Raw genomic sequence first — 15,301 nt, forward strand, 5'->3', positions numbered from 1 at the left:
AATGGGAGAATGCAGAGCTTGAGGTCAGGGGAAGGGATGCAGTTATCTACAGACTGTAACGTCCAGGAGCACGAGCATGTCTGTCACAGAACGAACACACACATGAACTGCATCTCACCTTCTGCACTGCAACTGCTCCCCAGGGTCCCGTCCCTGCCTGTACCTCCATCCTGCCTTTCCCCTGGTTCCCCACCTCTCACTTTGCAGCACCTGCTCACTGGTATTGCATAATTTTTTGCCCCTTTTGAGCGCCTTCTCCCAAAGTACTGCTGGCTGCTGCCCCCAGGCCTTCTCGCACAAACAGAAGAGCTGTGACAGCACCTGACGTCCCAAGGTGCTCAGCACCCTCCGCTTTGAGGAAGCCAGTGCAGACTCCAAACTAGGAACCAAATTGCATTTGAACTGGGGCAGGGACTGTGTCATCTCGCCCCTCTGTAAAGCTTTACAGAAAGTAGCTATGTTCTACAAACAACAATTATTCCTGATCAGCAGCTCTTTCAGCAGCTTAATTAAATTCATGGCTTGCATTTATTAAAATTTAGACTGACACAAATTAAGCACAGAAAAGCCTTGCTAGGCCCAGCTGCAATTTGCCCTTAGAAATCTCCTTTGGTTTCCAAGCCAACAGCACCCTTCCCTCAAGTCGCTCATTAAGCGCTGATGAGGAACGTAGGAAGGTGCTGCTCAGCAGGAGCTAGCACAGCACAGCACAGCACGGGCAGGATCTGAAGCACACACGGGAGGCAGTAAAACAGCCAGGGGGGTAAAATGCCTCCCAGTATTTCCTGGAAGGTGGTGAGAAGAAAGAAAGGCTGCTCCCTACCAGGTACCCAGCCCCAGAAGAAGCTGAAGCAGTTTCCTACCTCCTTGTGGAAGGCGATGGCTTCAGTGAAGTTGCCCAGTAAGTACTGGGTGTTGCCAAGGTTGCCGTAAGCACGGCCCTGTGCAGCTCTGTCCCCCAGCTCCTTCACCAGGGACAGGTTCCTCCTGAAAGAGATCAGTGATAGATCTTTACATGAGACACAGCAAAGGGACTCGCACCACAAAGAAAAGGGAAGGGCACTTCTCCTTCCCAGACACGTCCTGCATGCTGCCATCCCATGCAGGTCACAGCCTGGTGATCCACACTGGCCGCAGAGCTCTGGGAGCCCTGGGGATAAATCCTTGCTGCTCTCCTGACCTCAGGAAAGCTGCAGCTCTGAACAGTAACTGCACAAGTGCTCACGCACCCGAAAGCCTGATAGAAACCCACATTAAATAAGAAACGACAATGCCACTGTACAGATCTTGATGCTCTCTCCATATAATAAAAAGGCTACTTTAAAAAGGTTCGTTATTGGAGTAAAACTCCAAGATAAGAGGAGAAAAACATTAGCCTGAAAGCAAGTCTGGTAACAGCCTTCCTGTGTGGGACCCCAGTGGGAATTTTGCTACGATTTAAGAAAGGGAAGGATGTTAGAGCAGGATGAGCTACAGATCCATGAAAAGGTCAACCAGGACTTCAGGGAAAAGCCTCTTGCCCTGGGGGAAGGAGCAGCTCTGTTGTGGCTCCAGCAATGCAGATGCACAGGAATACATTTTCATCAAGGCCAGCAGAGAGCAGCAGGGGCTACAGGAGCTAATAGTTCACCTTCCAAATATAGCTCTGAGAAGGAACAGACTATTGAACTTAGGTGTGTGATCATACTTCAAAATACAAAGACTTTTATTAAGGCAATACCAGGATGAATTTTAGCTCTAATTTTATAAAAGCGTGCAGTCCCTCTCTTGCCTTCCTTGAGACAAATTTGTTATCATGCCTTGGCCTCCCAGGGGTGGGGGAATATTCCTAGTTGATAACATCTTCTCAAGAATGATTTTTTGCATGCTAAGAGGGGAGCAGACAGCTGCACGCAGCTTTGGCCCGAGAGAGGCAATTCAGGCGCAGCTTTGCCCCTGTAAATGATATAATTTCCACATCTCTGCTTGTTCGCACGCAGCAGCTCCTGCCAGAGTACCAAATTGCCCTGTGCCCATGGCTGTTGGAGCCAATATGGCTTATGGATGAACATGCTGAAAGTAAATGTGGCTTGCATGCTTTCCTAAGTTACCCCTGGTCAGATGAATAACAGTGTGCAGGCTCCCAACCTTCCTGGGTTGCAAAATCAAATGCACTGGCTCATACTGTCAAAATAATGTGGTCCAGAGCATGGGATGTATAGCTCTCTTTCCCATTTACTACAAATCCCCAGATCCCCAGCATTATCCTGTCTTACACGTTCACTGTGCGTGGTGGAGGAATAAAGCAGCAGGAATTAAAGAAATGCAGAGTCTTAAGGGAAAACTGAACTGCTTCATTATAGGAAGCAAAGGGGTTTTACAATTTCAAGTCCTTCAAAAATACAAAGTAACAGTACACAATTAATTTTGTGGAGATGTAGAAAGCCTTTTGCTGAAGGCTCCACAAGTGAACCGTACAAGCGCACTTAGCGCTAATAAAGGTGCACCTGTGCACATTTTATCAGTCACTGCTGACTGTTCCCTGCAGGACCAAGGGGTGGCCGAACTTCAATACTTACTCATAATATTCTGAAGCTTTCTGTAGAGTCTCCTTGACATCTTGTGGCAGGTAGCCTGGGTCTTGGGCCATGTTCCAAGATAAATGCTTTCCCTTTGCGTGGTAAACGTTTCCTATATTATAGAGTGCTCGGGCTTCACCCACCTGAAAGGAGAAAGAACAGGGTGCAGCGAGGTGTTACACTTCCCATCCCAGTACAGAGATGGTCAGCCAAAGCCAGGAAGCCCACATTTTCCTTCCCCACCATCGCTGTCATATAGCTGTAACTGTCAGTAATGCAGTCACAAGGGAGAGCTCGACACTTCACCTCCTTCCATAGCCCACCTCAACCCTTTCACGTTTTCTGGCTTGCAGATGGGTTAATTTTAAAGGTAGGAAATACTTCCTGTTGGATGCCATGAAGCAATTACCTTGTCTCCCTGCTCCTGGGAAATGTCCAAATGTCTCTGGCAACACACAACAGCTTCATCAAACTGCCCAAGTATTTTCAGTGTATTCCCGAGGTTGCCACTTGCTTTGGCTTCTCCAATGCGGTCCCCAATGGTTCTACAGGATGACCAAAAGAAGGGAAGAGGTATTAAAAAGCTCACAGACTTTTATTCCTCAACTGTTGGAGGCAAAATTCAAGTGAGCCAAGCACTGCACAGTACAGACACCCCATGTGGCTGTTCCCAGCACACGTGAATGGCTGGAGGGCTTCATACAAGTTCTCTGAATTTTGAGGACAGTTCACTTTTTACCTTTCTCAGTTCTTTGTTCTAATGACATCAGGGGTGCTTACAGTGAGTACCTGGGGAGGGAGAATTGGATAGTGCCCTGCTCTTGCTCCAAGTGCCCTCCTACAATCCATATCCCCCTTCTCTACCTCCATGCCTTGAAGGCAGCTGCCCATTCTCATTTCCTCCTGAGTTCTCCACAGGAGGGTCATCCTGGCTGAGGATGCCCATTTCTAGGGCAGGGTCCCCAAGGTTGTTGGGCTCAGACCCCAGAGAACTTTCCTTTGCTCAGACTCTGGTTAGGATGAAGCACTGCCAACACGCTTACCTGGCCAGTGTAAGGTCGTGCTTATGGTACTCCAGGGCCTTGGAGTACTCCTTTAGGTAGAAATAAGCATTGCCCAACTGGCTGTAGATGGCACTGAGAGTCTTCAGGTCCTCTGTCCCCACCTGCACCGCTGCTTCGAAGAAGGCTGCCCCAGCTTTGAAGTCCCCTGCCTTGCACAAGCGCTCTCCTTCCAGGGCCAGCTCCAGGCAGGAGGCCTCCATTCTGCAAAGGCAAGACGGCCAATTTTAGAGGCATCAGGCTGCAGCCACACAACGGTTAAAGAGATCCTTCAGCGTGTATCTAGAATTACTCACCACACCTGGAAAAGCTATCAATGCAGTGCATGTCTGCGCCTCCAGAGGCACAGCGAGCAGCCTGAGCCCAAAGCCCAGCCAGACTTCAGAGTCTACCATCAACATTTGCAAGAACTACCACGGCATTTAGGAATACGCCTCATTTTCTGAGTGGTGTCCACAGGAAGTCAAATTCCACGCTGCTCCAGCAGAACAGCTTCTAAATCACCAGGCTGATTTTGTCCACTTTGGCTCTACCTTTTGGGCAGCGAGAAGGGAAGTATTAGAGAGCAGAAGACGCTCTACGGACAAGGCCTACAACCACAGGGACCGGACAGTCCCTTCCAGACAACAACTACCAAGCATCTGCCTGCTTCCCTGGCAGCTGCCCTCCCTCTAGAAGGGGCCAAGGCTACGAGCATCCAGGCTGGGGCTCTGCTTGCCCTCCCCAAGCCATCCTCGGGGCAGCTGCTGCCTCCCCTGGGCTCCAAGGGGCCGAAACACCTTGGGGCTGCGCAGCCAGCCTCCTGTGTGCATGAGACAGGAGCACTCAGATTTACAGACGGCAGCCTCTGGGTTCCTGGTAGGACCTGGACAAGAAACTCGTGCCTCCTAGCTCTCACACCACACACCTGCACCCTAAGCGTGGCATGGCGTCTGTTTTTCTTCAAGGTGGTGTGCAGTGCAGAAGCCACAGACCCGAGCTGTTCGTGCCTGTGCCATTTCCCTGGGGTAACAGAGAGGGTAGCCAAGTTGCAGCACATTTTTATTGGATACCAGAGAAAACCCTGGGCTGTGCAGAATTTCTTGGCTGAGCAGCTTCCAGCGCTCCGTGTCTGCTTTCCATTAACTCCCCGTCTGTCACTTTTTCCACCGGCGCTCTGCACGTTGGCCTGCAGGCGAGCCGTTCCCCCTCGTATTTCTCAACGCCTTTGGCAGTGGCACACACCGTGCTGCTGGCACAAAGCTCTGCGAGCCAGCGGGGAGCAGCAATGCCACCGACACTGCCTCAAGGGAAAAGCGCTCCTCCAAGTCCTCTCTAAGCCACAGCCGGCCCTGTTAGGTTACAGAGCCATCAGCTCTCAGAAGGGACAGAGCACGCCTTTGAAAGCTTGCATTTGGAAACGTCTTGCCTGTTGCAAAGTCAGCCCCTCCACGAGGTGGATGGACACAGCATGTTCCTGCTCCTCCGTTCACAGCGTTCCCTTTGCTCTTTTCTGCTTCATGCATTTTAAAAAGTTGAACCCACAGAGGTCAGAGGCAGACAGCTCACAAAAATTACAGCTCACTTGTCCAGAGGCAGGAAAGCAAGGGTCAGACAGAAGATGACAAACATCCAAAGGAGGTTTTTATCCTGCTCTCCTCGCAATGAAAGCACTGCAGGAAGCTCGATGGCATTACACAGCCCAAGAGGATGATGTGCCCACCCGCGCTGCGATGGCAGCAGCCCTGACGCCTCCTGCAGCAGTTTCCTGCCGAGCCCTTGAAGACGCCTCCCCCAGAGCCACCCTTGCAACCACCCCGGCTCTCTCCCCGAGGACACGACCTGCTGCCACGCACCCCTCACTCACACGGGCTTTGGGGCAGAGCTCCTCAGGCTCCAGGACCACGCTCCAGCATCTTCTGCCCAAGTCAGCAGCACCTTCACTCGGGTAAGAAGGCTGCTGGCAGTGCCCGTGCAGCACCAGGCCCTGCCTGACTCCCCTTGGATACAGGAAAAAGCAAAGTGTTGACTGTTGAAACTAAAAATGTTCAGCTCCTCTCTACTGATCCCCTTGCCAGGCCACATGAAAATGAACAAGAACAAGCTTCTGCTACAGTGAGCTGAATTAGAGGGGCCCGTTTGGGGATCGCACCAAACTGCCGTCAGTCCCAAGGCACTTCTGTGGCCTGCAGATCAGCAGAGCAGACACCTGCTGTCCCCACCAGGCATTGGCAGGTACCTGCTGATGTTTCCCAAAGAGCTGAAAGAAGGTTTGGGCCTGGAGAAAGACAGAGAACACCTAATACTCAAATCAGCAAAACCAAGTTCAAGAAGCTGAGCAGAGATGAATCTCGAAAGGAGTTGAAATGGGGGAATGAGCTGCTGTCACAGGAACTAACGCTGGGGTCCAGTTAAAAGACTGCAGACAGAGAAGCACATTTTGTGTAATTCCGCATTTCAACAAAGATCTTCCCAATAACCAGGTTCTCCTTACGAGACTGAGTTCACCAGCTGTATACAGCCCAAAAACTGAGCTGGAGCTCATTTTGCCTGATTCATAGCATCGCAGCCCCGTACAGACCAAATTTTTAACGCCATCTGGATAGCAATGGTTACACAAAAAGCCCCACGGCAATACAGACCGGCCATGAGCTCCAGGGGTACATCTCGCTCCGACTACCTTTTACCAGTGGAAGTGTCACCAGAAGTGAAGCTCGTGCACTGACACGCACACACACGTGTGCGCTCCCTGGGTGCCTCCCCGGGGCTCCCACCGTCACAGCTCCAGCACAGCGCGGTGACACGGCCCCAGCGCACGCAGCCTGGAGCTGAAATCCGTTTGTCCTTGGCCAGGCTGCTCAGCAGAGCATCTGGCTTACCCGATTACCATCACGGCTCAGCCTGGGACCTGAGCAAGCAAGGGGAGGGGAGAGGCGGCTTTATCCCTGCGTCACCCTCAGCCAAGCCTCCGCTGCCATGCGAAGGGACGAGAGCTGGGGACAGCAGTTATAACTGGAAACACAACCCACCTGTAAAACCCGCCTGCCCTTCCCGCATCCTCAGGGCCAGCTTCAGGAAGCACCTTTACGTGCAATTCAGTCAGCACAGGCTTAGCAGTGCTCAGAAACACAACACAAAGGGCAGAGGAGGCAGCTCAAGGTTCAGCAACAAATACAAGCACACCAAATCGCTCCACATGCAACAGCTGCTCGTGGCTACAGCTCAGCTGTCTCTAGGAAGAGACAAGAAGGGCAATTTGGGCAGAAGACAGGAATCCGCTGAGCAAGCGAGCCAAACTGAACCGATCTTGCCAGGCCCTGGCAAAGGAAAGCTGTGAGCAGAGCCAGCCTCGAGTCAGAGCCCCACTTCCTCCCACAGGCAGCGCCTGAGCCCTCTCCTACCTCTTCTTCTGCAGGTTGCGCATTTTCTGAACGTATACCCACAGCTCCAAGCCCACTGGCAGAAGGAAGCAGCGGGGCTGAGGTCGGCTAGGCACAATTTTGCAGACAGCTCTTGCTGTTAAGTTCCCAGGTGAGACCTGGGGTTTGGAAGATGCTGATGGCATCTTCATGTTCGTACGATGCGCGCTGCTCTCCAGTTTTCACTCCAACTGCTTGGGCAAAATTACCAGTAAGCTGCTGGAATCTTGAACTACGTTTATATGGGACACTTCTTTTTCTCCCCTGTATGCTGCCCGTGAAAGGGAAGGAGGAAAAAGGAGCTTTGATTTTATTTCAAAAGACCTAGAGAAAGCACTGTCCTCTTCCCTCTGAGAAATCCTTTGTCATCTGTTGGTTTCAGGTACCAGAGAGGTGAGTCCACAGCTGAAACTCCGGCACAAATGCCTTCAGTTATTCATATGTTTTCAGTGCTTCCCAAAGAAGAAAAAGGGCTCTGGATGAGTCCACAAGATGGCCAGGGTCAAAGGCATGCATCTCCCTCCTTTCTGAATCGATCTCTTCCCAAAGCTCTTTGCCTCTGTGGTCGCAGCGGCTGCTCCTGCTGGTGCCTCCTTGTTCTGGCCGCAGCAGAAGGGCTGCTGCCGCGAGACGCCTCTCCTCGTCAGAGGAGCTCAGGGCTGCTCCAGAGCAGGGTCATCCTTGGGCAGCAGCACACGTTAGCTTGACAAACCCCAAAGAAGTTCCACAAAGTCCACAAACGATCCAAGCAGTTCCCGCTTGTCCCCAGTCTGCGAGAGGCAGATGCACGGAGCACTCGACTGCCTGTTGAACCGGGCTCCAAAGCCTCCCCACCTGGGCAGGCACAGCCTTCTGTCCCCCCCCACCCCACCCAAGGTATTACGTTTCTCCTCTGCTGACACACAGACAACACGCCTGGGCCTGCACCACCTCGGCAAGCACTTCTGCTCACGCCTTAATGCCGGGAAAGAAGATTCACTGCCTCCTGAGCCAGCAAATCGCTGCCGACAAGCTGAAGGTGCTGGGCTCGGCCATATGGCGTGGCTCAGAAGGGACACAGCACAACACGAGCTGCTTTTCTTACTTCCACAGCCACAATGCCGAAGCTCGAAAATGCGCCTCCCCTACCACACAACCTCGCAGCAGTGCGTCCCCAGCCAGGGGTCTGAACAAAGATATGGGAGAGAAAAACAGAAGGAAAATAAAGCTCGCTTGGAGCAGCCCCTGCTCATAGGCATTGACCTCAGTCGTCGCAAACCGCCCGTGCGCATCTGCACGTTGCTGCAGCCAGGCAGGACTTCCAGGCACTGGCAGGACTCACAGCCAGGCTCCAGGCCCACCACAGGCAGCCAGGAGGCTCCGATGTCCCCCCCAGGTGCACAGGTCCCAGCCCACAACAGGAGCACGCCAAGCAGAGCGAAAGGGTTGTGTGAATGCACGGAGCGGACAGAGCATGGCAAGCCTGGCCAGGTAAGAATAAAGCGATGAAGATACCAGTCTTAACGTGAGAGTTGATTAAAAGCAGTGAGAGGCCAAATATAAGCCTAATGTTTGGCCACAAACCAGTTAGGCAATCTGCACAGCATTCTGCAGGGGGAACGAGTGAATGGCATAACGCTGGCGGAGGACTCGGCCCCCATCAAGGCGACAGCTGCGAATTTCACAGATGGGAGCGGGCGCTGCTGCCGACACACACTTGAGGGTGACCCTGCGCCGTGCGGTGACAATGCAGCACACGCAGGGCCACCCTCCCTCCTCCTTCACTTCTTCTTTGAAGGATAACCGTGATCTGAAGGCAGAAGGAGCCGAGGCGACCAGGAAGGGCTGATATTGCCTTAATGACGAGATTTCCGAGGGTCATTCATCACTGTCAGACAGCAGTTAATGACGGCGTGTAGCACTGATTGCCTTTTGGCTGCCTTGGAAGCTACTGAAAGAATTAGCAAAAAATATATATATTCCTTTACAAAAGGTGCACAGCCAAGACACAAGGACTCTTATGCAGCAAATATTTTCAAGTGACAGCAATACAGAGAAGGCAGCGAGGGTCCCAGGAGCACTGGGGATGCTGAGAACACTGCCAAGAAAGAAACAAAGCAAGTGGCACAAGGTGTTATCAGTGCTATTAACAACAATCACCGTGACTGCTGTCAAAACAGCACTATAAATAGGACTTCTGTGATGATACAGGTCCCCGGAGGGGAAACGCTACTCACAGCATGGGTTTAGAGGCTTGGAGCTACGGTATGACCTCCCAGCCCCCTGCTCTCCCCAAATCTTTGCATCTCCCTTGCCGAGCACTCCAAGAAAACAGCACTGCATGGGCAGCATCACATTTGCCCTGCCCCTGCTAGCCTAGAAAACAACCCTGCACGTTTCTTTTAGCCACGAGCCATTCTGCAGGGTCATCAGCTGTGTGCAGACCCGATGCTCAGGGCTGCACCTCGGCCCCACGCCCGCCCCAGGCAGCTCACGGGCGGAAAACGGGGAAACCACAGAGCGATCGGCAGCTCAGCCCTTCTCGCTCAAACCTCCTCGTCACCCACTTGCTTGGACTGTCTCGCTCACAGCGCTTACCCTGCCGACAGCAGATCCATCAAGTACGTGAAAAATAAGCCAAGACAGGGCGAGGAGAAGGTCATCTGCTGCCTTCAGTACTGGAGCAGATCATCCAGGAGGTAGAAAACTCGTGTAAGGAAGGCACTGCCTAGCTTGTGGGGCAAGAAGACCTTTTCCTACAAGGTGAAACTGCCTTGCTAAAGAAAATAAAGAGAGATATTTATATATAATTGATTCATAGTAGTGGGGGTGACTGCAAAACTCATTCCCAACCAGAGCTGCTGTGGTTCTAAGTCAAGGGGGAAAGAAAAAAGAAAAGAGCAAGCTCCTAAGACAGGAGGTAAGGAGTAAAAAGAAAACTCAAGAAAAAAGCACAAGAAAGACCACCACAAAAAACCAGCAGTAAATCCTCCTTAGTCAAAATTTACTTCTATTGATGCAAAGTAATGCTGCAACAGGTTTACATCTTACTAGCAATCTGATTGAATTTTATATGAAAACAGATGTAATTTCAAAGCCCTGATGACAGGGGAAATTAAACATGTTTTGCAATCAGAAAGGAACCGAGTTTATCAGGCACTCAGTGCAAATGTGCATTCACTGGCTTAACTAATTAAACATGCATTTCAATAATTAACTGGCAGCACACCCCTAAAGAAAGTAATCAAGCTGGGAATCGCTCCCCTTCAGTAGTTTCCTTCCCCGGTGGTCACACAGCTCCAGCCGATGGCAGCACGGCCAGGTGAGCTGCTCAGCCCCCCACGGGATGTGCTCCCTGCACCGGGACGTGCCGCAGGCAGCTCACATCCCCCTCGGGCCAGCTCCTGCCTGTCCCATGCACTGCGCTCACCGGAGGCTCTGACTCCTCTTTGTGGACTTCCTTACGCAGATAAGCTATTTCAGATCCTCCTGACGCACAGCCTGAACTTATTTGTGGTGAGTTTGTACCTGTTTAGCCTCGGCCAGCGCCGTAAGCTGGACCAGGCACTCACAGCCCCTTGCTTTGCCCTCAGCCCCAGCACCAATCCCCCCGACAAGCCGTTTCCCCAGCAGGCACCACATCAAACACAGGATGACAAGACAGGGTGACAAACAAGCCGAGACACGTGAAATGAGCCTGACTCCAACTGCCATTGGTAGAAGCAGGGTGTCCAAAAGTGCACACCGGTGCTGGTTTCCCAACCAGCAGTAGCACAGCAGTGGGTGCTTCCAGTGACCCCCAAACTGAAATATGCAGACATCCGTATACTTACTGCTGCCTGAAAAACATTTGTTCGAGCCGGAGCTCCTGGGAGTGCCAGGATGAAGTGATGTTCACTGCAGTCTTGATAAAGGCATGAAACAAAGAGAATCCAGAGGGCAAAACTATGGGGTGTTCTGGAAGCTGCTGGGCCTGCGTGCTGGCTCCACATCTCCTCTTCCACTCGCTGATGGCAGTGTCAGTGCTCAACAGTACTCATTTCAGTTAATTGCTATCTACCATTAGCTGCAGAGTACTTACAAGGGATTCAATTCCACTGCATATTTGCTAATAAACACCAAATGACAGCGAGGAAGACAGCTGTATTTAGTTGCATTTACCCTCTTATTAGCAGAGCTGAATACAACCCCATTTCAAGTCATAATGGCTCCGACAAGCTGTGTCATTGTCGGAAATTCAAACTCAAACTTCTTCCGCCTGCTTAAAAGCAGAAGTCAGCCAGTGTTCCCGTGCTCACACAGCTCCCCAGGGGTCACGCGTAGGTTCTTGTGCAGCCAGGGCCATGCGGAATAACTTCCTCCAGGGCTTGGGTTCATAGGGGTGGTGAGACCCGAAGGCACGTGGGATTTGCCCACAGTAAGTCAGCTGCAGGGGACGGACAGAAACCTGTGAGTTAAGGTGTAAATATCGATTTCAGCTCATCCTGATTAACAGTTTCACTTGATACCCAGATTCAAAGCACTTCAACAAGATGTAAAAACTTCCCAGGACCTAGGGAAATTAAGATTAAGGAGATGCCAGTTTGGAAAATAATTCCTTAAAGCACATTCTGACTCCCAAACTGAACAAATCCAGGAAAACATACAAACTGATCAAGATGCCTCAGAAGAGGGACCGTGCAAGAGAATTCGCTTTCAAGAAGTGAGAATGAATCCCTCTCATCCTTCTAAATCCTTCAAACGAACTCACTGATCTCAGCACAACCAGGAAAAACTTCCTGAGTTCTGCAAGAGCATTCTGCTTGCTGGTAGGCTGCTAGGGCCCTCAATGAAATGAATCCATCACGAAGCAGTGAAACAACACTCCTGGGATGATTTCACCAGAAGCGAAGTGCTATTTCCCTCAGTCACTTCCAGAAACCAGAGGGCAACGGAGGACGCGCAGCCTGAATGGCTTTTCATTACAGCGTTACTTTGGCAGCGAGGTCGCACACACATCCTCTCGCTGAAGTGTGTGCTCTGATTTAAATCCGCACCGCTCCTGCTACAACGCACCCGGAGTTACAATCACGACGTGCATCAGGAAAACAAATGTGTTTACAAGCAGTTGACTCACCAGCAGCCATAAAATGAAGGCAGCTGACCAACTCGATACTGTTTTTCTGGTGCTGTTCACCTCCTTTCACCCACCATCATACGGGGCACATTTGCACCAGATTTGTTACTGAAAACGGGTGGATTCTGGTTCGGGGGGGCTGTATTTCCAAATTCGGAAGAAGTACCAAGCCCTGCACCTAATTCCTGGTCCCCACCTGCCAGCAGGGCCAGGCTCGAGCCCACAGGGCTCCACCTCACAGAGCCATCCCAGCTCTCAGAGCTGTCCCGGCTGCACAGGCTGAGGGGCCTTTGGAGATTTCCTATCCTCCGCGCCCAGACTACTTTTCTGAAGCCAAGGAAATCAGCCTGGTTTCCCCAGAAACGCAGAGGCCACAGGCCCAAGTCCTTTCTCAGCCTGAGCCGCCTGGAAGCCCCCTCAGCTGCAGCCCCCCTTCTCCTTCCTCCCTCCAGCTGCCAATTTCTCCTGCCTCGGAGCACGGACCATGGCAGGAAAACAACTGCACAGTGACGAGACCCTGCCAAGTCCCAGCAAGGGCAGGGACATGGCATGGTTAACCCCTGCCTGACAAAGGAAGCCCCCTCTGCTTGGTGCCCCCTCCCTCTCCGTGCAGAAGGCCTCATCCTGAACCTGCCCCGCGTCCACCCAGCACCAGCACGCAGGGGCTGCAAACCCAAACACACGTACATTTAGCAAGCTGCCTTGTGAACTCAATGCTCAGGCACAGGATGCTGCTGCTCCCCCTGGCAGTTTCGCAGCCCCCGGGCACCCCTCTGGATTTCCTAAACACAATGTTCCACACGTCTGAAAAGGCAGGAAACGGAGGTCCCCCGAGAGCTCAGATATCAGCTGCGCAGCCCTTGCCAGCATCTCTAGATGGTTTGTGCAGCTCCTCTGTGCAAAACCCAGACTCCGCACAACAGCGGCAAAAGGGCTTTTGGGTTCTTCATGACGTTACAGAGAATCTGCGTGCGCCATCAGATCAATCTGCCAGCCCATAAATCGGAGTGTGGCAGGATTCCCAGGCGGCCAGGCAGTTCACATGCAAGGTGAGAATTATGCTCTGCTAATCTGGGAACAGACCCACTGTCTAGCACCATGCGGCGCAGCGTGCTGGGCATCTGCTGGCGCGGTGGGAAACCCTGGAGCTCCAGCATCCTGCAAGCTGGCTTTCCTCCTTCCAGAGGATCATACGGCTTAGTCCTCCACTGCATTTTCCAAAATTCTCAGCTCTTCTGTCCTGGTGTGGCTTTGCAGATAACACCTACCCTGGGAACACTTGGGTCCACCGCAACAAACATCTGTATGGTCCAAGCACATGGAGACAAGTCCCCGCTCATCCCCAGACATGGCACCACATGAGGTTTTGCTCCGATGTGGTGATATCGGTGTGCAAAACCCAAGTGAGCAGCAGGCAAGCATGCCTCGCCGTGTGAGCTAGCCTCAGAGCAAAGCACGGTACGTCTGCAGCTGTGGTATGGACTCTGGTACTATTCCTCCATAGCAGGAATTTGTATAAAGAGTTTGTTTCTTGGAAAGTCTCCCAGGATATGGCAAGAACATTATTACTTTCCCTAGTAATTTTCCCATTGCTAGCACAAAACCATGTGTTAGTCCATACAATGATTTGGTTTTTAAGCAAACTGCAAAAATCATGAGCAAAGACAAAAAGATGATGTCCTTTTTATGTTCCTTGGAATCGAGCCTTGGGTAAGAGGAAGAAAAGGATGAAGCATCATATTTAAAATAAATAAAATTACATTTTTAAGTTTTTGTTTGTTTGTTTGTTTTTCCTATGCCAAAAAGCCGTCTCTGTTTTCCTCACAAAGTAGAGCAAAAGGCTGCAACACATCCAACTCCAGCAAAGCGCCCAGCACTTTGTCTCCGGCAAGACTGCCAGGGGTCTGCACACTGCCCAGGGAGCAGCTCCGGCTGCTCCATCACTAAAGAAAAACGCAAGTTAGAGGAGGTTTATCAAAGGGTAGACCACCGGTGATGTTCTTCAGAAAACCAGCTCAGAGCAGGAGCAGCTCTGCAGCTCACCAGGATGCTCTGCCATTGCTGCAGCCAGCCACAGAGCTGTACCTCGCCTACAGCCGTGCCTGCTGGGGGGAGGCAGAACACAATTCCCATGGGAAAGTGTCCCCCTTCCATACCAAGCTTCCTAAGGCCACGTTCTTCATCATTTTAACTTCCAGTTCCTTTTTCTCCCTCCCTCATATTTCTTTCACACCCTCACCTTCCCTGCTGCCGCACAGCAATTGTTACCACGCACGTAGGAAGGATGAAGCCATAGGTTTAATGTTCTCCCATTACTACCTGCTGACAGAAGCCCACAGCTGAGACAGAAAGAGGAACAGGCAGCAGAGACCTCCCCACGGACCTGTTTTAGGTTTAGGATGGCTCCTTGTTGCAACCTGGCAGGTGCTGTAAGGGCTGTGCAGAGCGCAGGCTGCGCTGGGGCACTGGAAGAATTCACTGCTCCCTCTCCCCACCACTGCTGAAGGAGGAAAGAAGATAACACCAGGGTTACACGTATACCCCAAAGCTAGGGAGCTCATTTGGATAATGCACGTCTTAGAAAAACCTCTGCTCCTGCACGGAGACATCTTCATCTTCCAGGGAAACGCAGACAGGGCACGCCAGCAGGCTGCGCTGAGAGACGCGCTTCAGGAGCGCAGGCAGCAGTGACAGGGAGGGCGAGACAGGCGACGAGACAGCTCCTTACCTTACCCCGAGACAGCTCCTCACCTTAACCCGTCAGGCCCTGGAGGCTGCTGGCACGCAGGAACACCACTGCTTCCCCCAGGGGTCATGTGCTGGAGAAGCCTGCCCGTTTTAATGCAGGGCACTACGGAACGGCCGCATTCATGCTGTACAGGCAGCCTCCAAGAGCCTTTCAGGAGCAGCTACATCCTCCAACACACATGGCTTTAATTGGTAATTCGTTTTTTTAAAATTCCAATCACATGTTTTGAGCTGTTACTTTTCTCTCCCATGTGTATATATATATATATATTTACGTCTCCTGTCTCTGTGCCACGTTAGCCTCAGGCAACCAGCTCTGGGAGGGAGCCGACAGCCTCGACAGATGACTCAGTTCTCGTTTGGAACCAGGACTGTACAGCTTCTCCTTCCTCCCCTTCCCAAGGCTGCTGGCAGCGCAGCCACCCAGCCCTCAGCAGGTGA

At 51.9% G+C, this 15,301-nt stretch overlaps 1 protein-coding gene across 5 annotated transcripts in view; it reads right to left on the bottom strand.

The window, feature by feature from the left end:
• GPSM1 (G protein signaling modulator 1) overlaps positions 1-15,301 on the bottom strand; it is a 79,473-nt gene that overhangs the window by 42,673 nt on the left and 21,499 nt on the right. For 2 of the 5 annotated variants that reach the window (XM_035341776.1, XM_035341774.1), the window contains 4 exons: positions 3,602-3,823; positions 2,968-3,103; positions 2,559-2,701; positions 864-987 (listed from right to left, as the gene is read on the bottom strand). In XM_035341776.1, the coding sequence (XP_035197667.1) occupies positions 864-987; positions 2,559-2,701; positions 2,968-3,103; positions 3,602-3,822 (624 nt within the window). In that variant the 5' untranslated portion in view covers position 3,823. Of the gene's footprint in view, positions 1-863; positions 988-2,558; positions 2,702-2,967; positions 3,104-3,601; positions 3,824-5,454; positions 5,637-6,999; positions 7,836-10,829; positions 11,245-15,301 lie in introns of those variants that run through there. The other 3 variants (XM_035341775.1, XM_035341773.1, XM_035341777.1) reach the window with 3 other exon arrangements.

Source organism: Oxyura jamaicensis, chromosome 17 (assembly GCF_011077185.1).
Source record: "Oxyura jamaicensis isolate SHBP4307 breed ruddy duck chromosome 17, BPBGC_Ojam_1.0, whole genome shotgun sequence".
Taxonomy (NCBI): domain Eukaryota; kingdom Metazoa; phylum Chordata; class Aves; order Anseriformes; family Anatidae; genus Oxyura; species Oxyura jamaicensis.